Source organism: Hoplias malabaricus, chromosome Y (genome assembly GCF_029633855.1).
Source record: "Hoplias malabaricus isolate fHopMal1 chromosome Y, fHopMal1.hap1, whole genome shotgun sequence".
Lineage (NCBI taxonomy): Eukaryota > Metazoa > Chordata > Actinopteri > Characiformes > Erythrinidae > Hoplias > Hoplias malabaricus.
In genome coordinates, this window is record NC_089820.1 from 80409015 (window position 1) to 80434077 (window position 25063).

General features: G+C 42.9%; 2 protein-coding genes across 4 annotated transcripts in view; both read right to left on the bottom strand.

The window, feature by feature from the left end:
- Window positions 1-562: 562 nt before the first annotated feature.
- On the bottom strand, window positions 563-14119 carry LOC136679801 (twisted gastrulation protein homolog 1-A-like). Of its 2 annotated transcripts, none has more exons than XM_066658480.1 (5): window positions 13974-14119; window positions 12833-12966; window positions 7851-7950; window positions 5219-5476; window positions 563-3316 (listed from the first exon to the last, which is right to left on the bottom strand). In XM_066658480.1, exons 2-5 carry the CDS (start codon window positions 12953-12955, stop codon window positions 3135-3137), a joined length of 663 nt encoding a protein of 220 aa, XP_066514577.1. In that variant the 5' UTR covers window positions 12956-12966; window positions 13974-14119; the 3' UTR covers window positions 563-3134. The 2 variants fall into 2 exon arrangements, with proteins under 2 accessions (XP_066514577.1, XP_066514576.1); XM_066658479.1 differs by lacking the exon at window positions 13974-14119 and adding an exon at window positions 13795-13941.
- Window positions 14120-16947: 2828 nt separating this feature from the next.
- The window catches only part of LOC136678364 (ankyrin repeat domain-containing protein 12-like), a 42359-nt gene continuing 34243 nt past the window's right edge, over window positions 16948-25063 (bottom strand). For both annotated transcript variants that reach the window (XM_066656402.1, XM_066656401.1), the window contains 5 exons: window positions 20331-25009; window positions 20127-20225; window positions 19713-19856; window positions 19445-19540; window positions 16948-18536 (listed from right to left, as the gene is read on the bottom strand). In XM_066656402.1, coding sequence (XP_066512499.1) covers window positions 18351-18536; window positions 19445-19540; window positions 19713-19856; window positions 20127-20225; window positions 20331-25009 — 5204 coding nt within the window. In that variant the 3' untranslated portion in view covers window positions 16948-18350. The remainder of the gene's footprint in view (window positions 18537-19444; window positions 19541-19712; window positions 19857-20126; window positions 20226-20330; window positions 25010-25063) is intronic.

Consider the following 25063-nt stretch of genomic DNA (forward strand, 5'->3'; position numbering starts at 1 on the left):
CTGCGTGGGTTTCCTCCAGGTGACTGTCTGTGAGGAGTGTGGTGTGTTCTCTCTGTGTCTGTGTGGGTTTCCTCCAGGTGACTGTCTGTGAGGGGTGTGGTGTGTTCTCACCACTTCATAGTTGCACTACGCACTACATTGTTACAGGGTATCCATTTCCATGGTTATGCTAATTACATAACAATTATTGCTGGAAGTTTAGCTACATTACATTTTCATCAGTTTACATCATCATTCATTATCTGTAAGCCCTTATCCAGTTCAGGGTCGTGGTGGGTCCAGAGCCTACCTGGAATCATTGGGCGCAAGGCAGGAATACACTTTGGAGGGGGTGCCAGTCTTCACAGACAGTCACCCGGAGCGGGAATCGAACCCACAACCTCCAGGCCCCTGGAGCTGTGTGACTGCGACACTAACCTGCTGCAACACCGTGCCGCTCTTTCCATCATTATGCTAGAAAAATTATCATGGTTATGCCAGTGTAAGATTCAAGAAGACACACACAAGTTATATATATAGCAGTGTAAAATAATAAAGAAAAACAATAGGAATGATAGGTTAAAAGAATTACATTTTATTTTGAGTTTTTTCAGAAAGAAAATATTTCATTTTATTCCATAACTAGAAAACACTCTTGGTGTTGGTGTGGAACCAACTATAAATTCTGCAGACATTGCACCAAATGTGATGAAAATAAATATGACATCCTCTTTGAGTTCCCCTCATACCCCCTGTCCATATCTTTTAGCATGAATCTGAAGAGGAGAAGCAAATTTTTTTAAATATTTAACACTCAACAATCAGACTTGGGACGTGTTTGGTCTACACAACGTTGAAAACCGATTCTATACCAGCTATAAAAATATTTGGGAGTTCTTTTGCTTCATTATTATTTGTAAATCAGAAAAATCTGGAGTGTTTGGAATTAGATCTGGAAATACAGCATGTTCTTACACTGTCCTGTAGAGGGCGCTGTCCTGCTTATAATTCGACGATCAGAGGAATCATTAGAAAAGTCTGGAAGGAGTGTATATTTTATAGCTATCAAACATTTATATGACTTAGTACATTATATAATTCCATACGTAGGACATTTGTGAGGGCTTCTTATTTCCCAACAAATATATGATGGTAAAAAACTAACACTGTCAAGTGTCGATTCATGACTCGATTCTACTTGACTCGTTTGGTCTCATTTGGAACTCGAATTGATTCTAAATTGAACAAAGTGTAATTCACCTTATTCTATCATAGGCAGGATTAACTTTTTTGTGTATGTGAGTGTGTGTGTGTGTGTAGGTGTGTGTGTGTGGCTGCTGCTCAGCTGTCTTCCTGTATAAATTCGCACATGGCAGCACTAACATTTTGCAGAGCACTGACAGAAAATAAAAACAGAGAGGTGAAGGCCTGGTATGAATAACACACCGCTAACTCACTGCTGTAAAACACCTGTGATTCAGAAACACCTTCTACTGTCTCTTTTACTCAGGACTGAGCCATTTCAGCATGGTTTATTATAAATATCTCAAAACAGAATTGGAATGAAACAGCATTAGAGTGAAGTATGTTTTATGGTAGAATCCGCCTCCCCATATTTCAAATGAACTGGCAAAGACAACAGTGTCGTTTATTGACAGTCTGTGCTATGACATTACTGAATAACGCTCCCTTATTCTCACCAAGCTGAACAAATTAATAAACCTTTCTGAATCTGACAGTCTGCGTTACTTTAATATACAAGGCATCTCAAAGAAATATAATGAAAAATACATCAAAATTACTGCATGGCTCCATAAATGTAGTGTGATCTTTTTTTACAAAGAAAACATAAAAATACCTCATACCTCCACAAAGCAACATAAAATAATCCGACTTTAAACATTCATTGCATAACTGAAGGCAGGCCCTCTTGCTACTTGTCCATTTTTCAGATAAATTACAAAATAACAGATACATTTGATATTCAAAAAAAAAAATCCATAAACTCCAATGTATCTCTGTAACAATAACATTGAAAAAAAAGGAAACAATGTTAGTTCTTAAGTGTTAATGTAAATATAATCAAAATATTACGGTAAGCCATTTTGAGTCTGTTTGCAATGGTATTTTGACACTGAAAATGGCGGCATCAATGACACTACAACATAATGGCAGTGACCAAAATGGCTCCCTATTTAAATTTAAAACACTACTGAGTACGTAGGCCATTGTTCATTTTGTGTCAGAATCAAAAAGTCAAAATAGAGTGAAATCAAACCTTATAAAGTAGAAATAAGCCCCAGATGCACTCATAATTTATAGTAAACATTGTAGCTCACATCCTGAGGTGAATGTGGACCAGAATGCATTGTGATTTTTGTGTTACTAAGCAACGGATAGTGGAACTGTCGGAAAGAACTTGTGTTTCTAGTGCTACTTTTCTTGTGAACTAAAATAGTGCCTCACTGTAAAGTACAATACCAATCAGAGGTTAGGGAGCCATTTTGATTACATTTGATTACCTGTTTGTGCTCCGTCCAAAATATTTTGTCATAAAATTGCTGTTATTAGGATCAACAGACGTCTCAAAACACTGGTAAAAAAACACATTTAACCTGATATTATTGGTTATAATTCTCAAATTGATGTCTTTTGTATTAAAACTCATAATATTAGAATCACAGACTGTAAACCTAAGCCTGGCAGTGATCTTTGGTTCATTTTTCATTCTTCCCTTTTTTACTGTTGTTATTTATGTTTTTAAAAGTAGTGATTGCAGCAGGTTGTGCACTGGCAGCAGATTCCTGTTGATAATTAAATTCACCAATAACTTAAACAATTAGAAATGATTCATACTGTCCCTACTGCTGCCTGTTGTCCACTCTTTTAAGCAATTAAATGTTAAACAGCCCTGATGCTGTAATATTTACAGCATGCCTACACACCCTGTGAAACACATTATTACTCAGACCCATCGTTACTTTACTCTATTACTGACATTTGTAGGTTATAGAGGATGATACAAGTGCCATGTTCCTAGCAACTAAAGTAATAGTGTAATCAATTGGTGAATGCTTTTAACCAAGTGTTAAGGCGATACACTGCTGAACAAACAAGCTCAGGTGTATTTTGTAGCCACATGAGTGTCCACATTTTCAGACGAGACAGTTCATACACTTGACAGATTTACTGCCATAGTCCAGACACTCAGGTCCAATACACTCACAGCAGGCGTTATGGAACCAGCGATACTTTGACGCTCCCATAGACTCACAGTACTGTTTACACTGGCGTATGGACAAGCAGTCATCAAAGTAGACCACCGTACACAGGTTTTCTAGAATATCAAGAGAAGGGAAGGAGGGAGGAAAGGGCTTGAGCACTTATCAAACAGACTGCTATTGCGTTAACACACTTAAAGGCTAAGCACCAGCGATATGAAAGTGTCAAACAAACAAATAAATACAGTGGAATTTGAGATCCTTACTTGTGTTTATTGATAGTCAGAAAACATGTTATTTCTTACTAATTCAAGGAATAAGGTTTAAAAGACCGTTGGTCCCCCCCCCCCCCCCCCCCAACGGTGTTGGGAAACCCTAATAGGCGTCTTGCCTGTGACGTAGATGGTGGACAACAACTCTAGAAGCTGCACTTAATTTAATGCAAAATGAGGAAAAGGTGTGTTGTTTTTGGCTGCAATCATTCAATGTACAGTGGGACATCTGTGAACAAATGGCCCAAAGATCCCAAAATATCCAGAAAATGGACTACATTTGTCAACTTTAAACGGGCACTTTGGAAAGGACCATCCGCTCACTCCGTTATCTGTAGCTCATTTCACTGGCGCTTTTCCAACAATATGGGCATGTAAGGACACCAACGAAAGGTGTTCAAGAGCCTCTGTAACATGGAGGTAAACAGGGTAAGGACACTCACTTCGCCTGTTTTAGTTGGTGTTAGTTAACGTTAGCTTGACTCGCTAAACTCGGTGGCTCAGATTATACTCGGCTACGTAGCTGCATTACGGAGGTTTATAGTGTCGGATGAATTCGAGTTCGACTTCGATCACATTTACAAGAATAACGGTACCTCTACATTTGAGTTTAGTTTATTGCTAGGCTATTGTCATGAATAATGTTGGTTATTTAGCTAGATACTGTCATAACAGTCAGTCATAACGGTGTTTTACCGCGGCGTTGTTCAGCTGTTGTCCACCAGTGACGTCACGGTCGCGTTCAAGAATTTCCGTAGAGAGCTCGGGTTTTTCCGTCAATTTAATAAAATTGTCAGTTTTAAAGCAAATTAAGCTGCTATTTTCATTTTAATTCATACTTATATCTGTCAGTAACTAAAATAATGTGGAATATTCATGGAGGTCCATTAAGTGGTGCTTAGCCTTTAAGGCCCCACATTTAACAAAATTAAATTACAATAAATGATTTAAAACATTTAGATATGATTGCGCATTCAATTTAGCGCAGTTTAGCTCCACCCACACATGCTGAAGTGATATGGAGAGTAAAAGATGTGGGTTGTGAGCTGATTAAATATTGTGCTGTTCCTGTCTTTTAGGAAACAAATGTCCTTCTTTAAGACACAGTAACAATCTGAGAATAAAGCAAGGTTAGAAATGGTCATCTCTGTGTTTATTCCAGTATTACTCATCTACGATTACGTCCATTTATACAAACACCGTGTTAAACCCCTTCATCACTGCAAGCAAATAAATGGCTGAAGGAGAACAAACAGCTACAATTTAAGCCCAAATTGCAGTAGATCATTTCATAGAAGAAAGTTATTTCACTATGTGTCTATTGTAATGGCACCTTTATTATGGACGTTTCTGCCAGATTGTGGTATCACACGAATATTTTTCAAAAACTGTGGGATTAAACTACCTAGAACCAACTGTTAAATTTGATAAAACTAAGACAACTTTAGGAAAACATTTTTTGGAAGTTTGCTTCCTGGCAGCGAGGAACAGCACAGCATTTGATCATTTTCACTATATCTCACACCCCAAAGTCCTTAATACAACAGTAGGGACAACACTCCCCATCCCTTCAATGTGAATCACATCTAACTTTAAAAGTAAAAGGAGTAAAGAGAGAAAAGGAGATTTTGTTTTAAACGATAAATGTTTACTCCAAGGTTAATCACAAAAAGAAAGTGAAATCAAGTTTCTATGATTAGAGCCGTTTAAAATATTTGCAAACATGTTTTGTATTGATCTTGGTACCTTTATCATAGTTGCTATGGATGCTGCTGCCAGGCAACGAGACGTTCTGGTGCTGTTCGTCCAGCGTTTCCAGGAAAGCGACGAGGTTCTCGTGGTGAGAAAGCTCCTCAGCTATAGGGAAGGAGACCACCATCATGTTGATGGGGGTGTCGCCATCGGTGAGGGCTCTGAAGAGTGATGGGATTGGTCGATGAAGGTCTTCCACCGTGCTTTTGGAAGTGGGTGGAGTCTCATTGTAGGTTCTGGGGTTGCACATCCCTGTGTCACCAGATGAAGTATGTTAACGAAAAGGAAGTGTATATAAATAATGGAATACATATCTGACTGAACCGTCCAATAGAATAGCACACACAAATATCTTTCCTGTGCAGTAACCAAGGCAACAATAGCAATGATCTGTACAAGTTTGGCTTACTGCAGGTATGAGGGTTTTGTTTGAGTTTCTGAACCTGAGCTGATGTTGAGTAGACCCAGAGCTTTATTAAGGTCCTGAATTTCAGAGGAACTCTCAAGCCAGAGGCCAAACAGCTGTTCCTCATACAGAGTCAGAAATGGCTCCAAACCCAGCTGAGGAACTGGCTCCTCTTTCTGCTGCGCTCAGAACTTTAACTCTCAGCTCTCTGAAAGAAACACAGCATCGGCTCTGGGATGTTTTAATTTTCAGAGACTTATCTTTGCCATCGTTGTGAGGTTCCCTTTAAAGTCTGGAAGGAACGTGACTTCACACAACGTGATCATGTTTGGAATACGTTGTGATATTTTTGCTGTAAAGTGTAAATGCTCTGGCAGGCACCGAGTGTTGGAGAGCAGGGTATAAATACTCCCAGCCCTGGACTGTGAAGTAATGGAAATGTGTTTTCTGGAGCGATGAACCACTGTAAAATATCCTTAGGACGAGTGGTGTTTGTGATCCTAGACTAAACATGCAGCACCAGCCCCTCACTTCACTAATGTTAATGTGGCTGAATGCAATTAAATCCTCTGCAATGTTCCTATATCTAGTGCAAAGTCTTTCTCTCCCCCCAGTTTTGTTATTTAAATTTTTATTTACTGATGTCACGGTGGTGATAAACACTTTAGCACATCTTCACTGTATCTGTGCTCATGAAGAGGTTAAGAATTTCTTGGTTAAACTATTCCCTTAAACTGAGAAAATATCTGGTCCCTCTCAGCTCACACCCTCTACAATGTTAAGAGAGAATGAGCTGGTAGTGAAGACCTGTCCAAATCAGTCCCACAGCTAAGACAGCAATGCTAATGCAGCAGAGGCAGTTATGTTTATTTGGACAGTCTTTTTTTGGGGCTTGTACTCTAACATACTGGATTTGTCAGGGTTCCAGAGCAATCCGAGGCAAGTTTAAATGGTATCAAACCCTCACAAAAATGTTCCAAAATCTCAGAGGAGTAGACGCTGGTACAGCTCAACCTGTTTGAGGAGATTACTAACTGCCCAGTTCTGTACTGAGTTATATATTTCACATTGTACATTGTAATACTGCAGTTTTGATTATTATGATTATGATCTATTTAGTCCTGCTCCAGCTGTGTTCTCTCTGTGTCTGCATGGGTTTCCTCCGGGTGACTGTCTGTGAGGAGTGTGGTGTGTTCTCCCTGTGTCTGCGTGGGTTTCCTCCGGGTGACTGTCTGTGAGGAGTGTGGTGTGTTCTCTCTGTGTCTGCGTGGGTTTCCTCCGGGTGACTGTCTGTGAGGAGTGTGGTGTGTTCTCCCTGTGTCTGCGTGGGTTTCCTCCGGGTGACTGTCTGTGAGGAGTGTGGTGTGTTCTCCCTGTGTCCGCGTGGGTTTCCTCCGGGTGACTGTCTGTGAGGAGTGTGGTGTGTTCTCCCTGTGTCCGCATGGGTTTCCTCCAGGTGACTGTCTGTGAGGAGTGTGGTGTGTTCTCTCTGTGTCTGCGTGGGTTTCCTCCGGGTGACTGTCTGTGAGGAGTGTGGTGTGTTCTCTCTGTGTCTGCGTGGGTTTCCTCCAGGTGACTGTCTGTGAGGAGTGTGGTGTGTTCTCCCTGTGTCCGCATGGGTTTCCTCCAGGTGACTGTCTGTGAGGAGTGTGGTGTGTTCTCTCTGTGTTTGCGTGGGTTTCCTCCGGGTGACTGTCTGTGAGGAGTGTGGTGTGTTCTCTCTGTGTCTGCGTGGGTTTCCTCCGGGTGACTGTCTGTGAGGAGTGTGGTGTGTTCTCCCTGTGTCTGCATGGGTTTCCTCCAGGTGACTGTCTGTGAGGAGTGTGGTGTGTTCTCTCTGTGTCTGCGTGGGTTTCCTCCGGGTGACTGTCTGTGAAGAGTGTGGTGTGTTCTCTCTGTGTCTGTGTGGGTTTCCTCCAGGTGACTGTCTGTGAGGAGTGTAGTGTGTTCTCTCTGTGTCTGCGTGGGTTTCCTCCGGGTGACTGTGAAGAGTGTGGTGTGTTCTCCCTGTGTCTGCGTGGGTTTCCTCCGCGTGCTCCGGTTTCCTCCCAAGGTCCAAAACCACACATTAGTAGGTGGATCTGCAACTCAAAAGTGTCCGTAGGTGCGAGTGTGTGACTGAATGTGTGAGTGTGTGTCACCCTTCTCCAGACCCAGACCCTGAGCTAGATAAGCTGTTTCAGAAAATGAATGAATATGAATGATGATCTATTTACTCACCCACACAATCACAGCACTCCTCCCAGAGTGTGCTCAGGCACAGCATACACTCCTTACAGCAGGAACAGTTGCCTTCAGACGGTTGACACTGGCATAAGCCCTACACACACGCACACACACACACACACACACACACACACAGTCTTGTCTCCATGGTTTCAGAGGACATTTCATTGACTTGCATTAATTTCAGGCAGACTTACCCTATCATACCCATTAACCATCTTCTACCAGCACCACCCTAAGACTAAGCTTAACCCTAACTTTACACTAACTCTCCACACTTTAAAATGTAAATTTACCTTATAGGGACAGGATTTACACACACACACATACACATACACACACACTTGGAAAAGCTGAGAGCATGTTAAAGGCCAGTGAGCAACACATGAATTTCAGCACATAATCACAGCCTACTGCACAAATCTTCGCCATCAAAATCGCTGCTTGTGTCACTCCCAATTACATGGTTTAAGGAAAGGTAAACATCGGCAGGTCCAAGAGTCTCACCGATGAATAAAATCACCCAGAGAGAGGCCAGACTGGTCTGACACACGAATAAATCGAAGGGAGCAGCACACTCCAGGAACTTTCAAAACCCAAAGATGTTGAAATGTTGGTGGAACTCGAGACTGTTTACAAAAAGGTCAAACACGATGGAAATAAAAACTGTCGCCTGGCTGAAAAAAAAGGCATCAAATCACCCAGTGACAGAGAGAGAGGGAGAGGGCGAGGGGGAGAGGGAGGGGGTGGGGGTTGGTCACTGGTTAAAGCAGCCAGATGTGCGCCTGTGTGTGTGTTTATACACTCACATACCCAAAGTCATGGGACAGCAGTACGTAAATTGATTATGAAGTTACCTCAGGGGATGGTTTGGAAAAAGTGTTGGGTGTCATGTTGTGAGTGAGACGAAACATTGGCCATTCCATCTCCCAGGTTGTGCAGGAATTTCACATTCCACGATCCACAGTGTCACGTTTGTACTGGGAATACGTCATACAAGGCCCACGGAATTGTCCATGTGTACACTCAAGCTGCTCTGACAGAATCCACATCCACATTCAACGCAGGAACCCCACACTCCTATAGGGCAGTGCGGTATTCTTTACCATCCATGAGATATGGGAGCAGAAGACACACTGGACACAGCGCCTCACCTGGACTCGTGAGGTTCCTAACTGGACCCCAGGAGACTGGCAACATGTGGTGTGGTCTGATGAGTCACGGTACCATTTGTTCCAGCCTAAAGCTAGTGTTCGTGTGTGGTGCAGTTTCCCGATGTTTTCACTGACCAACCTGTTTGTGTTTTGTAAATGTGAACAAATTTAGAATTTGATGACAGCAACACACAACCTGCACAGAAACGGTTCACCGGGACCTACCCCTGGACCCAGCCCTGGGGGTAGTGTCACACGGTGGGAGCCTGGCGGCCAGACAGCCGTCGTGATTCATCTGCGCTCAGCCCGAAAAACCAACGCTGAAGAGCGACGTGAACCCGTCTCCCACAAGGTCCACATTATTAAGGGTGTGGTGCAATGCCCTTTGGGCACATGGCAGGGGCAAAGGGGCCCCTGGCTGCGTTGACATTGGCAAAGGTAACCCTCACTGTGGGGGAAGGAGCTGAAGATTGTGCATTCCAATTCCCTTAGAGCGCTCCTTCCAAGTCCCGACAATATCCTGAGTTTAGTTTCGGATTTTCACCTTCCTGACTGAGCACAGCATGGACGGACTGCTCCAGCCTCCCGCCAGAGAAAACTCATTTCGGCCGTTTGTTTTCCCCAGTGGAATTCTTTTAGTCCTCGCTTGGGACATGTTTCGAGTTTTTAAACAAACAAAAGAAAAAAGGTTTCCGAAAAAGCGATCCCAAACTTTTGACACATGGCCGTTTACATCTGTGGTGTACAGCAGCTGTCTTCTGCTGGCAGCGGGGAAGATTAAAGAGATACTGAAATAGAGAGAGAGAGAGAGAGAGAGAGAGAATTCCATACAGAGGTAGGTCACAGCCTTTAGTGGGGAGTGTATGAAGGGGGAGGAGAAAAGTAAACACCTGGAGCACAGAGCACAGCTTTACTCTCTTCTTTTGCTCTCTCTCTCTGTCTCTCCTTCCCTCTCTCTCTCTCTCTCTCTCTCTCTCTCTCTCTCTCTGGGGAAACACATGTTCACCAGAAACACAACATCCTGACAGAGATCTGTCTCACAGTCATTACAGATCCACCACACACACACACACACACAAAGACACACAGAGAGAGAGAGAGAGAGAGAGAGAGAGACAGACAGACAACTGCTAATTGTCTGATAATGGCATTCTCATGTTATTTAGTATCATAATGTTATGAAATGTACGTGAGCTTCCTTCAGCTTTTGTCCTAAAAAAATTAATAAAATAATAATAATAACAATAAATGTATCAGATAAAATCAGCCTCAATTTACACAAAAGCTCGGGGACTAGAATAAACCTGTTGTGTCATTAAAGAAGGGGCCATTCTGTTAGGAATCAGAGTAAGTTTGATGTCTTCATTAATTGTGACCACTTTTATGGCCTTTTTAGCCATGATTTTTCACTTTGGAGCATCGTTACCGTACGATATCAGAGAGCATCCACTACGAATGAACACTAGTAGTGCACTAGGCTGGAGAAAGTTCTCGCCCCTGAGAGGACGTGCACTGCCCCACAAACCATCTGTGACTCTTTAAATGACTGCTACCCCACCCACACACACACACTGAGCATATCCAGCTGGAAACACACACACACACGGAGGGAGAAAATAGCCCTGTGTCCCAGTGGAGCTCCTCTATCTCTGTGTCTTGTTCTCTGTCTGGCTTTTGTTCACCCATATAAATCCTCCTCTAAAACACTGTATCTCTCTCTCTCTCATATATATATCTCTGTCCCTTGGCAATTGGAGGCTTGCGTGGACCTGGGAGACCACCATGAGCCAAACAAGCCTCCTTTCACCTACCCTCACTTTCCTTCCCCCCAAGCCTCTCCCTCTTTCTCTGTCTCTCATTATACAGCATGAGGGTAACATAATCTGGACCACAGTGGGGGCAGCAGAAATGATACAACTTTGCAATGTCTAACCTCGGATATCTTGGGTCTTAAAAGGTTCCTTAAAAGAGATACCGCATTTTATTTTTGCCAAACAACTGTATATTATTTATATTAACACACCACACTCCTCACAGACAGTCACCCAGAGGAAACCCACGCGGACACAGGGAGAACACACCACACTCCTCACAGACAGTCACCCGGAGGAAACCCACGCAGACACAGGGAGAACACACCACACTCCTCATAGACAGTCACCCGGAGGAAACCCACGCAGACACAGGGAGAACACACCACACTCCTCACAGACAGTCACCCGGAGGAAACCCTCGCAGACACAGGGAGAACACACCACACTCCTCACAGACAGTCACCCGGAGGAAACCCACGCAGACACAGGGAGAACACACCACACTCCTCACAGACAGTCACCCGGAGGAAACCCTCGCAGACACAGGGAGAACACACCACACTCCTCACAGACACCAAATTGCTTTGTGGTCCCTAACAAACCAGGTTATGCTCCATTGCTACAAGATAATACAGAGGCCACTGGTGGTGTTTTCCACTGCTACCTTCTATACTCAGCTCTATTTGCTTTTTGGTACCTGCTTAGTTTTCCAATAAATCGCCTCCCCACAAAAACGTAGCCAGTGACTTCGCAAAACAATGTCTCTAACAGGAGCCATGGGCTTTGGAAGCCGCAACAACTCCAATCCAATCCAAAGACCATTTGAACTTCTTCAAAAGACCAGAGCTTTTACGAGCTGCTGTTGTGAGTCAGATACAAACATGTGGTTGTTACTGTAGTTTGGATATTTTACAAATGACTAGTTTGTGCTGAGGATATGCATTCTGCTGTGGCCAACTCTGCAAGGTTTATACGTTACGTTTAGTCCCTACTCAGCTCACTTGGAACCACGGGTGAACAGGTACTAAAAAAAGTACCCGGATTCCAGGTAATTAATTTGTGTAATATAATAAAAGGCAAAATAAACAGAGTAGGGCCGGGGCGAGTAAGTGCCATGTAGTGGAAAAGCTCCATAGGGGGCAGTATAGCAGCTGTGTCATAATTCAAAAAGAGACCTTAGTAACATTCTGTACTGAGGGCTTGGAGCCTTGTGGGACTTTTTAATTTCAAGTTTTGCACGTGTCATTATTTGTCAAAGTAGTACAGTTCTCTGGACTGAGAAAAACAACTGAAAAGAAATTCTGAGAGAGTGAAAAAGTAAGAGAAGCTCTGGAGAGAGAGAGAGAGAGAGAGAGAGAGAGAGAGAGAGAGAGAGAGAGAGAGAGAGAGAGAGAGAGAGAGATTACAATCAGGACTGATGATCAGTAGAGCTCATTTCCTCAGAAGATTCTGTGACCGAAACAAAGCTTAAAGGAAAGTCTGTCCTGACAGAAGCCTGCTGCTCTACAGTCACACTTCACTGAAAGAGGACGAGCAAAAACTACTGCCACATATCAGTTGAATAATATTACCAGGAAGTTGTAATGATCCTCCTGAAAAACGTGCCAAATCGTATTAAAAACACAGAGAAAACTAGACTCCTAACAACCATGCAAGACCTACCAGACCACAAATACACACCCCAGAACTTAAACAGCACTTTCATCTGCAAAAGACGGTCAGTTCTGTGGGTCTGAGAGACTGAGAAGCGGCTGAGAAGCCATTAATGAGAAAAAGAAATTGACAAATGAAACAGAGACGTTGCTCATATATTCAGAGCAGTGAAGTGACTTGGTGGATTACTCGTTTTCTACTTGTGAGAATTAGAACATGTGACCAACTTCTGAGACTGAAGCTCAGAAAAATGGCTGTGGATTCTTTTTAAAAACCGAGGACACATCTCCAGAACAGATATTATATTATTATATTATTCCTGTACTGGTCCTGACCCTGAAGCGGTACAACTCACCTGTAAGAGGCACTTGCTGACGTCACTGGCACACAGTGCTTTATTGCATGCAGAGGACACACTGATGAGGAGGATTAGGGAGGAGCAGACTGAGAGGAGGAAGAACACAGCCCTCATCCTCATCACTCCAGCACCTACAACACACCAGGAACAACAATATCATCTTCTGAGACAGGATTTGAGAGTTCCTGATCAAGGCATGTCTTCTTAATTCCTTTTTTGCGACAAGCCTAATCAGTGATGTACACTTTGACCTCCAGTTTTTAAATAGATGACCTAAAACTGAGAAAGACGTGTGGTAACTACTGAAGAATTATAATAAGTGAAGGAATGAATTATTTTCTGCATTAATCATTCCATTAAATTAGTATATGTATGACAACAGCACTCTAATAACTACCTGAAAGGCCCCAAAAACAATTGCAACTGCTTAGCAACCATCTAGCAATGCCATAGCCAGCACCTGAGGTACCAAAACAACCACAGACCAACACAAAAGCAAATGCCTATAATAACATTTATCCACTTCCTAGCAACTACCTGGAATACCTAAGCTACCACTTAGCAACACCCTAGGACCACATGATATCCCTTAGCAAAATCATAGCAACTACCTTGGATACCTTAGCCACCACAAAACAACACCAGAGCAACTACTTGTGGTACATAACCAATTCCTAGCAACTACCTGAAATATAAAAGCAACCTAGATATACCCAAGCAACCACCTGGAAAACCAAAGTAACCATAGTAGCAACACTCTAAGAACGGGTATCCCATAGTAACTACATTACAAGAAGTAACCGCGAACAAGAAGTGCAATGACAACTTTCTGGAAGCATCCTAACAACCAATTCGAAAGGCTTTAGCTCTGAATACACTGCCTTTTTCATGAAGTAGGCTCTTCTAGCTTAATAATCCTGTTCGAAATATATGTACAAAAATAACTTTATTAAGCAGACCTTGAATTCCAGATGTGCTTCTAAGATGGAACATTCTTAGTGTAGCTGCAGCTGCAACATGAACAGTCTCACAGTGACGCAGTACAACAGTTTTAACCTGAGTTCAGAGTTAAGACTTTCTCCAGCTGCAGTGAGCGGTGAACTTCAGCCTGAAAGGACAAGCACGAAGCGGCTCTTACCGCGTGAATCCGGCACCAGCTCTCTGACTAAAAGTCTTGATTTCACGGGTGGTTCTGTTCTCTTTGTCTGGCCCCGGTGCTGTGTGCTGTCCCGCCGGGAGTTTGTCCAGAGAAGACACTCCCTACGCTACGCTCGCTCCTGAACATTAGTGATGTGAATGAATCGCTCGGAACCGACTCTTTTAAATGATTCTTTCGAACTTATTCAAAAGACCGTTTGAATCGTGTCTTCTGTAGCTTCATGAATCATTCTCGAAATTTCCAGTAAATAATCACAGCCTCTCACACTTTTTCAGTGTTAACCTCTTGCACTGCTCTGAAATGAGCCAGAGAGTTAAGCTAGTTTCAACTACAGGAATATATTGGGTTAATTGTAGATATTAAAGGTAAGGCCAAAATACAAGTGCTGGTGATAATTGGAATCACCACAATAACATGATCACCAAGTATTTTACTTCATAGTAAATAAACATCACAAATATGACAAGAAAATGTATATAATTGCTTTAAATACATTCATTCATTGTCTATAATAGGGTGACCCGACGTCCTCTTTTACCCGGACATGTCCTCGTTTTTAGACTTAAAAAAATGTCCGGGCGGAATTTCACAAACGTCCGGCATTTTGTTTTTCTAGACCTTACATAGAACTTCGAGAAGTTTCGTTTACAAACTAGTCCCGCCCTCCCCTACTCCGATTGGTTCGCTTGAGTGAGAAGGGGACGTGGTGGCGTAGCCTAAAATCTTCTGATTGGACGGTCTGACTGTAGAGCTACCGTTATTGGTCGATAACCTTCTCTGTAAACATTTAATTGGTCAGTCTGCACGTCAGTAGTCCTGTTTTGTGCAGCAATTAAAGATGTAAAAGACCCCACCCCCTTGGTAAGTCTATAACAGCTTACCAAGTTCAGGGTTGCAGTGCACCTGACTATCACAGGGGAGACCACACACATTCACTCACACCTATGCTAGTCAATGGTCCAACGTGTGTTTTTGGACGGTGGGAGGACACTATAGCACCTGGAGAAAAATGGCTGGCACACCACTGCTGGTCCTGTACAGGATATAACTCATTTATAATCTCCTCAAACAGATTTTACATTCACAGAGACTTTTATTTTGGAAAACACACTAATACAGATATTACCAACAACTATGAGAGATATAATAATGAGTATAAGACTGAAATAAAATGATTAAATGATAAAAATGTTGACACTGTGCTGATTAAAATTATTCACTAATCTTATTTATAAAAATAATAATAATTAAAAAAAAAACTAATGAGGGGAAAAATGTAAATTGGACTGTGAATGGAAAAGTGCTCAAATGTGGCATTTTGTCTAAAATTCTGTTTAATCAGCAGCGGTCCGCACAGAAAACGCTGTGTAAAACACTAGTGGACCTTCAACTTTGACCTCAGTGGGTCAACAGTGGTCCGCCGCTCTTTGCTTTGTAAAATTCAGCATGTTTCCTCGCAGTTCGAGCCGGTCTGTTTGTGTACTGGAAAATATGTATAATTTGAGAATCGAATCAGTTGGATACTATTGAGTCGGCTCGCGCAGCCCAAAGCTAATCAGTTGAACACGACTTGCGATTCATTTAAATGTATAGTTTCGGTTCAGAACCGTTCCGGTGAAAACGACTGTTCAGCGGCTGCCTGCCGTCTTCGTTATAATCGGTTCTGGAGGGAGCAGTGTGGGGAGGCAGGAACACCAGGCCTTTATTTAAGGTTCTAGAGCACAGGCTGAAATTAGGACCCTGCACTCCCTGGGTCAGAGTTTCTAGAATATTCCTTTTACTCCTGGTTTTTGTACAATCTATCAATGAAATATTTTCCCGTATGATGTTATACAGAACGATGACAACGTAACATTTTACAAACACCTTAACACATTTTTATTATACATCTCTGTGCATTATTGAATTATTAGAAATTGTTTAAATTCCTGAGTTCTTTCAATGTAATGTACATTGCTGGTTCTTACTGAGTCACTGCATGAATAACTTGGACCGATAGCCTTTGTAGAAATGTACATCCCCAAACATTCATTCATTCATTATCTGTAAGTGTTTATTCAGTTCAGGGTCGCGGTGGGTCCAGAGCCTACCTGGAATCATTGGGCACAAGGCAGGAACACACCCTGGAGGGGGCGCCAGTCCTTCACAGGGCAACACACACACACACACCTACGGACACTTTTGAGTCACTGTGGGAGGAAACCAGAGCACCCAAAGGAAACCCACGCAGACACAGGGAGAACACACCACACTCCTCACGGAATCAAACCCACAACCTCCAGGTCCCTGAAGCTGTGTGACTGCGACACTAACCTGCTGCGCCAGAGTGTTGCCCCATCCCCAAACATTCATTCATTCATTGTCTGTAAGCGCTTATGCAGTTCAGGGCGGTGGTGGTTCCAGAGCCTCCCTGGAATCATTGGGCGCAAGGCGGGAATACACCCTGGAGGGGGCGCCAGTCCTTCAAAGGGCAACAAACACTCACATTCACACCTACGGACACTTTTGAGTCGCCAATCCACCTACCAACGTGTGTTTTTGGACTGTGGGAGGAAACTGGAGCACCCGGAGGAAACCCACACAGACACAGGGAGAACACACCCCACTCCTCACAGGTCCCTGGAGCTGTGTGACTGCGACATTAACCTGCTGCGCCACCGTGTCCCCAAATAACAACAATTAATAGTAGTAGTATAGCAATAGCATCAATAGTAGTAACATTAGTGTAACAATAAAACAAAACGTTTTATTGCGAGAAAGTGGCTGTTTATTATTCAGTAGTCTTCCACCTCTAGACACTTGTGTGACACATTCCATGCAGAAGACTTGCCTGGTCTTGTTAAAAACGTTCAGAGTTGATAACGATGCCTGTGCTTTGGAGCATTTCATACACAAAATAAACACCACAACGAAAGCATTCTGGATTTCACAACCAATAAAATTTATTCAATTATATATTACAATTATGTACATTATCATGTAACAAGTAAATATTAAAATAGACATATTTTTAGAACCATCGTTCAAAAGGCATTATGTTGTAAAAAATAGGTTTTGTTGTGATCTCACATTACAACTGTAAAAGTAAGTTCTTTCTCTATCGAGAAGACACAACAATCTGGTTTTCTCTTAATGTGCGCAAGACACAACAGGACAACACGTAGGAAAGTGAGTGTTACTAAGAGACGACAAAGGCGGGAAAAAGCAGGACCACTTACATAAACCTCACCACAGTACAGCTTTCCAGAAAGTAAGTACAAACCTGCAACGCATGCACAGCATTGAAATCACAAGTCAAAAAACACCTGCTGTGATGAATTTAGAAGGAAACGAGTAGAAGTAGAAGAAACGTAAAAAAAAAAAAAAAAAAAAAAAAGGGAACATAATTCAAAAACACATGCTTAAAGAGTTAAGCCAACATCAACAACAGAGGACGCTCAATATAAAACCAACTTTGGTCCATTAAACATTTGACAAAAAGTGTACAATCAAAATATCTATTATTTTAATTATGCTTCCTTTCTGTTCTTTTCTCTCTTTTTACAAGTTAAAAACAATAATTACATGACTATTTACAAATGCACAATCAGTATGTATAAAATAAGTTAAAAAAATGAAGAGCACAATCTATACATCATGAACACTCACTTTAGAAATTGGATTGAGACTTCTCTGTCCTAGTGAAGGAGAAGTGTTTAGAACGTTCTCCCTCCTTCGCTTACTTTCTCTCTCACCGTTCTCCCTCTGGTCATTAAAGGTGGCCACTGCCCTCTGCTGGCTGGACCTCCTTAATGCAGGTCCATCTGCCCTTGGGTCTACCGCCTTAAGAGTTAAGCGCATTTTTGTTTGGACCTGAACCCGGTAACTATAAGAATTAACTTACGTTTTGGACCGGGTCCTTGTATCTGAAGTGCTTCTTGACCTTGTGATTGGACATATAAGCGCTGGTATAGAAAAAAAACGTATATTTGGACCTTCAGGGACACCGTAGATGGGCTTTGAACCCGGTACAGCACTGGGGTGTGTACATTTATATTTATATATTTGGCAGACACTCTTGCAGAGAGCGATTTACAATAACATCCTGCAGACTGACACATCTACAGACAGATGATTGTTCTTCCTTTTTGTGTCATCATTGAATTTTTTTTTTCCTTGTTTTTTAACAGCTCAGGAGTGCCTGGTTTATAGTGCGAGGCAGAGCTCTACACCACAAACATGAGTGTGTGTGTCACACACACACACACACACGCCCAAAACAAGTGCTTTGTGTTCTTTTGTCTCTCAAGTCCTGACCGTGTATTGGCCCTGGCCGGAGAAATGAGCGTTCTCAATCTGAGGCTCATTTCACTGCTTTTATATTGGGGTCAGGTCAAAGTCGTCGTTGACCTCCACAAGAGGGATGTAGAACTCAGGAATCTCAAAGATGCTGGTTGATTTGTAGGTGGCTGGATCCAGCTCCTGGAGCTTCAGCTGCCACTCCAAACGCTGCACAGCATTGAGAGCTGCTGCCTCATGCTGCTGTCTCATCAGGAGACACGTCTGAGACAGAAACAGCAACCAGAGCAAAGAGTTAACAAAACAGAATTAGGAATGAGAGAAAGGAAATACAGTGGAACCTCTACTAACGAACTTTCCAAGATACGAACCGGGCTTTTGAATTTTTTTGCCTCCACCAACGAACCACGACTCTAGAAACGAACCCGAGCCTCCTCCGAGCCGGCGGCTGGAAATGGCCACTGACCCCAATAGGCGAGTCTCCCAGCGCCCAGACTTGAGTGAGCTTTTAAGATTAGCACATTGTAGCTTTAGCAATTTAGCATTATTGTAAATAGCAGACATCGAAATGCGTGCTAAGTTAAGCCGTATCTACGCTTCGTCTCCCCACATTCACCACCTACTCTCCATTATTCCACCCACCCCCCACCTCCCGTCATACAGCCAGTGCCTGTGTTACTCCTCCAGCCAGTCGTCACGTCTTCAAGGTAGCGATGTGTAACCACTTAAAACTTTATTTCTTTTTTATTACTGTTACCACTGTATTTCTCTTTTATTTTTAGTAACGCTTCATGTATTTTTTTACTAATTTGAGAGTGTTGTAAACATATATCAGTTCAAAAAGGGTGACTTTCGGGGTGGGGGCTGGAACACATTCATTGCTTTTCCATTATTTTAAATGGGGAAAATTGACTCGAGAAACGAACTTTTCCTCTTACGAACCGTGTCACGGAACGGATAAAGTTCGTAGGTAGAGGTTCCACTGTATGTAAAAATGATAATAAAAACAAAATGATGATCTACCGAACCAAATAATCTATGCCTAACTATCAGTAGTCACAAAAATAAATAACTGCCCATGAATCTGAAAAAAAAACTAATCTGAAATGATACCTTTTCTGGTAAATATTACACACAGCCCACATGTTAATCATTAAATTAATTGTTTTTACCTTTAACTTGTCAAACTTGTCATCAACATCTTGAAGCCATGACATGAACTGCCTTGCATTGAACCGATCCCTCACTGAGGTCTTCCCATCATCACCCTGCAATAAACAACACAGTATGAACATTCAGGGAAAAAGTGGGTATCTTTAGGTCCAGATCCAGTATATTTCAGTTTAAGAAGTGCTTTGAAAATAGTGTGATGCAACATTTCAACTGCAGGCATTTAAAGAAACGTAATAAAGCCAGACATGTAGAAACATTTTATGTTACCTGTACGTCCTGGGGCATATTGTACACCTCCGCATCCAACAAGACAGTGCAGGCACTAAACGGGAGCGTCTGATTGGCTAGCGTTCTTGCAGCGCGGTAATGAACACGCAAGACTTCTTGCTCATTGGACACAATCAGTTTTTCCTGCACGGTAGACGAAAACATGTTAATATTTACCTGTACACATACAATCGCTAGCATTTCTGTCCATGTACAGATGGCAAAAGGGACTCCCTGAAAAGATGAGATGACATTAAAATAAGAAAAGCCTGATGTACACAGCTAAACATCTCACTGTTCACTCAAGATAGAAGTCAAAACCAAGTATGCACCACTGAAGGTCACACCATTGCCAAAGCTAAATTCTCTGCTTCAAAGGAACCAAGTATCATTGAAATAGGAGAGGCCACTTACCCTCTCAATGCTGTGCTGTAAGCGCAGTTTCATCCGCACTACCTCTTGCTGTTTGAACATCTCTTTTAATGGCTCAGGCAGAGAGGGTGGTGGAGTTATCTAAGACAGAAATAAATAAAAAAAAGAAATTAACAATGTTTTTAGACTGGGAGAGTTCTCTGTTGATCTTTCTCCATTAAAAGTAAGTGAGAAACAGTAACTCACCATTGGAATACAAAGCTTGCTGAGGGGGTTCCCATCGAGCAGGTAGGACCCGTTAAAAGTGACATATTCATCATAGTACTGTGGTGCTTGAGGGATGACACTACACAGCACCTTCCTCTTCTCCTCAATCTTCTTGCGGATATGCAGGAACTCGTAGTAGGGGTTAGCCCGTTCTGTCTGGTAGGGCTGAATTTCTTCAAGCTTTAGTGAGTCTACAATTGCTGCCAAAGACTGTTGGGTCTTCTCCTTGATTTGTTGCGCTGATAGGTTGGCTTGGTTTGGAGGAGAAACCCTGTGCATCTTTCGTTTCCTTGGATGGGTCACCTGTGCGTCGACTTCATCGTCCAGAAGCCGGACCTTAGACCTTGCCCCAGATGGCTCGCTGTCTCTGTCTACTACAGACAATGGAGAAGAGCTTCCAGAGGCTTCTCCACTTGTTGGCTCTGTTGAAGCGTCGCAAACACCAGAACAGCTTTGATTTTGTTCTCCATCTGACGTAGCGTCTGGTTTTGATGGCTTCTCGTCAGGGGCGGGCTCTTCTGTCATTTCTACATCTACATCTGTCCTAGCTTCTGGGAGACACTGGGGCTGAGGCTTCTCCTCAGTGGGCATTACTTTCTCAACTTTCGTTTCAGCAAGTCTAGTGTCTTGCCCCTCCTCAGACACTTCCATCGGCTCCTCGGTTGTCTGCTCAGGGCTAGGACTAGGGCATACGTTTGTAGACAAAGGTGTGGGCAAACAATTATCGTTTTTCTCTAACGGAGAACCTTCAGCGCCCAACTGCTCATCAGTAAGCTTTGATTTACAATCTTCTTGTGAATTCAAATCAGTCTGTTCTACAACCTCTTGGGGATCCTGCGGTGTATTCACTGCACACAACGTAGCCTTTGCAGACTCCTCACGACCGACCCCACATGGAGCATTTGATGAATCTGGGCTGCTTACCCAGTCTATTCTGACACATCCAGAAGTGCTCTCCACACTTGCATCTTCCACTTTGTTTACAGGTCCTACTGATAGATTCCTCTCCTTTTCCTCTGGTTTCATATCTGTATCAGCTTTTATAGACTGGTCACTTTTAGGCTCCAAGGCAGCATCCCATTGCAGGTTATTCGAATGCACAGGTGTCTTAGTGTTCAAACAAAGCTGTGGCTGAAATGACACGAGTGATTCAGCTTGGGGCACAGTGGCCAACAAGTCATCTCTGTTTGAGCCTTCTGTCCCGTCTACATCGGAGTTATCAAGCTGACACTGCCCACTTTGCTCTGGCAAAGAATCTGCGGAGTTCGGTTTGCTGATCTCTACCGTAGTCAGCAACGGATTGCTGGCTTGTGGCAGGTTAGTCTGCTGACCTGCGAGGTCCTTTGAATAAGGATCTTGAGAGTGTGTGACACTTCCAAACTGGCTACTTAAAGTGCTACCTTCATCCTCAACATTGGCAGACTGTTCGACTTCAGGTGTAGCACAAGGGAGATGTGCTGTTAAGCAGCTTTGATTGCTCTGGCTCTCCTCTACATGTGCTGCACTGGCCTCTGTTGTGTGGACTTTACTAAGCTCATCACCAGAACATGCAACGTCACCAGCTTTTTGAGATTCTTCCGTCAGTCTGTCGGCTTCGACTGCGGCAGACTTGTCATCTTCGTCCAGGATAGCTCTTAAGTAAGGAGACGCATGTCTACTTGAAAGCGGTGTTCGATTGCAAGGAGCTGTGTCAGGAAGACTGTTAGTATCTTTATCGTTAATACCCGGCGATCTGGAGGACTGAGGAACGAGGGAAGACTGCAGGAAAGGAGGTTGGGAATCAGACGCATCTAGATTGAGGTCTGAATCATATTCATTAAGCTTAGGCGTTAGCATGGCCGCCGGACAGGAATCTTCTGAACTGGCTACTGAGATCATGGACACGGATCTCGACATGATGCCAGATCTTTCACTGTCTGGTCTCGGAGACCGACTGAGGCTGTTTTCAATCACCGGACCGGTCTTTCCAAAACACGGGAGATTCTTTGCATCTAATGAAAGTGTTCTTCCACTGGTGGCATCTTTTAGGGTCTTCTCTCGACCATAACTCTCTGGCGTGTCTGAGCTCTTGGAGCGTAAGAGTTCCTTGTTTGCACACACATCATTGGTTGAAGGCATTTTTGTTTTATCTTTGATTTTCGGTTTCCCAGAGTCTGTCCCTGGTCGTTGTTTTAATCTTTCTCTCTCTTTCTGCTTGATTTTTTCCAAATGTTTCTTGTGCCACTGCTCAATCTCCTGGTCCTTGAGGCTAAGCATACGTTCAAAGCTGGTTTGCATAAGATCATCATTGACCAACCTCTTCTCTTTAGGACGAGTATCCTTTTGTGCAGGCGAGGCTTTGAATTTAGACCTGTCAGACTCCAGCTCAGTAGGCCTTGCTTTACCAGGTTTGCTATCTCTATTCTGCGGAGTTCTGTCCTTATCTTTGTCCTTTTCCTTGTGCCGGTCACGCTCCCGATCGCGATGTCTTTCAGAATCTCGATCCCTATCCCGTTTGTCCCTTTCTTTTTCAGGGGTTTTCACGACCTCTTCCTTTAACTTTGAAGTGACAGTTCTATTGCTCTCAGACATGTACCCCTTTTTCTCTTCCAAAAGAAGTTTGAGATTTGAACTTGACGTGGAGGAAGGAGTGGATTCTTTAGATTTTTCTTTTTTTCTCTTTTCAGAATCCTTATCTTTTTCTTTAACTCGCTCAATTTTACCATGATCACAAATTTTCTCTGAAACTTTTCCTTTCTTTTCAGAACTTGTTTTATCTTTCTCTTTGTCCCTGTGTTCACTAGAAGAATGATCTTTTTCTTGCCGATCTTTCTCGCTTCTTCTTTCAAGCTTGTCCTTGCTCTTCTTGTTTTCCTCATGCTTTTTTATAACAGGTACTACTTTAAGTTTTTCACTTTCTTTGTGGCTTTTGTCACCAGGCGAATGGGAAGTGCTGGTTAATTTTTCCCTCTCTTTCCATCGATCGGTAGAATTATGGAGATCAGATTTATCTGGTACATGCTCTAATTTAATTTTTTTATCTTTGTCAGGATGCTTTCTGTCTGCTTTTTCAGATTCTCGTTCCTTTGTGCTCAGCCGTTTATCACTTTTCTCTCGAGCACTCTTCTCAGTGGACTCCGCCTGATTTTGGTCGACCAAGTTGCCGACGACAGGCTTTTCCTCTGCCTCCTCTTTTACAACAGTACTAGGAACAGAGTCATCAGGCTTTCGCACCAAGGGAAGAACTTCTACACGTTCATCATTTTCAGGCCCTCTCAAATCCTTTCCTTTTTCTTCTTTGTATGTCATTTCTTTCTTCTCTTTCTTTATGAACTTGTCTTTCTCTCTTTCATCCTTTGGTTTCCTCTCTTTGCTGCTGCTGCTGCTCGAATGCTTGTCTTTTGAAGTGTTCTTTTCTTCTTTAACTGGCGATGAATCAAGGGACTTCTGAGGAGAGCAGCTACCCGGTGTCTCGCATTTCCCTCCTAATTCCTCGCTCTCGTCACTTTTGAAGAAATTCTCTTTCCAAAACTCCCGATCAAACTCCATGTTCCTATGTCCCTCTTTCCGCACTTCTTTTTGCCGGTGACAATTCCTCTCAGCCTCGTCGTACTTCCGGTATTTGTCCTTCTCCTTATGTTTCAATTTATGCTTTTTCACAACCTTGCTATCCTTGTCACCCTTTCTGAAGGCACCTTCAGAGCCATCCATGCTATTGCTTAGACTGGCATCTTTAATAGGACTGGAGTTTTCATCATCTACGTCCAAGTTGAGTTCCTTGTGATGGTGTTTGCTTTTTTCCTTGTGCTTACAGCCCTTACTGCTAGGACCTTCCGTGCAATAGTCAGAATCTGTGTAGTGGTTGTACTTGACTCCATCTATGGGGCAGGATCCATCTACAATGGAGACGCAAGTCTTTGCATTTTCCTGTTTTAACGGTGTGGTCTGCTTGTCAGTCTGACTATGATTCAGCTTCGGGGACTTCACCGCAGACAAGTGAAAGAGATGTACTGATGAATCATCCTTAGGGCTGAAGGACATTTTGAATGAGTCCTCCTCTCGAACGCTCTTGTCAGCATTGTCGGACACTGTTGCTGTGGAAAAGAGAAGAGATTTGCTGTTCTCTTTTCCATCCTCTCGAACCTCCTGGTTCTCCTTGTTTTTACTCTGACTTTTGTTCTTCTTCTTATTAAGCTTTCCCTTTTCTTTCTGCTCCGCAGGTGTGAGGTTCAAGTTTTCTTTTTTTGTCCTACTTTCTGTTTTGTGAGCATCATTACCGACTGATCTTGTTGGCGAACACTTTCTCTCAGACAGCGTCTCGGTTTCATCTCCTGAGCTATCGGAGTTGCAGTAGTGGACTCTAGAAGTTTTAGACTTTTTTGACTTGCACGATGCTGTGGTCTGGTCGCTCTTGCTCGACTGCTTGGACGTATAATGATTTTGCTCTTTGCTCTCTTTTTCCCTCTGGCGCAGTTCTCGTCTCAATATATGCCTGTCGTTTAGTGCTTTACTCAGGTCTTCTTCCTCGTCCTCATCTTTGAACTCATACTCATCCACGCCTGAAACAGAAGAGGAGGCCTTCACTGTCGTCGATTTGCCTTCAGAGTCCTTCTCCGCATCAGAGTATTCCACATTTTCATCTACACTGGAAGGGTTCACAGACGGAGGATCTTCAGATTCTTTAATATATATAACACAGAGCCAAAGAAGAGAATCAGTTATTAAATATTCTA

Excerpts from the sequence above, each read along its gene's own strand:
- LOC136679801 (XM_066658479.1), bottom strand. The coding sequence starts at position 13,828 with ATGTTCCATCTTAGAAGCACATCTGGAATTCAAG. Across the intron at positions 12,967-13,794 it reads AAGCACATCTGGAATTCAAG|GTGCTGGAGTGATGAGGATG; the intron begins GTCTGCTTAATA and ends GGTGTGTTGTAG. Across the intron at positions 5,477-7,850 it reads GGAGTGCTGTGATTGTGTGG|GGATGTGCAACCCCAGAACC; the intron begins GTGAGTAAATAG and ends CTGGTGACACAG.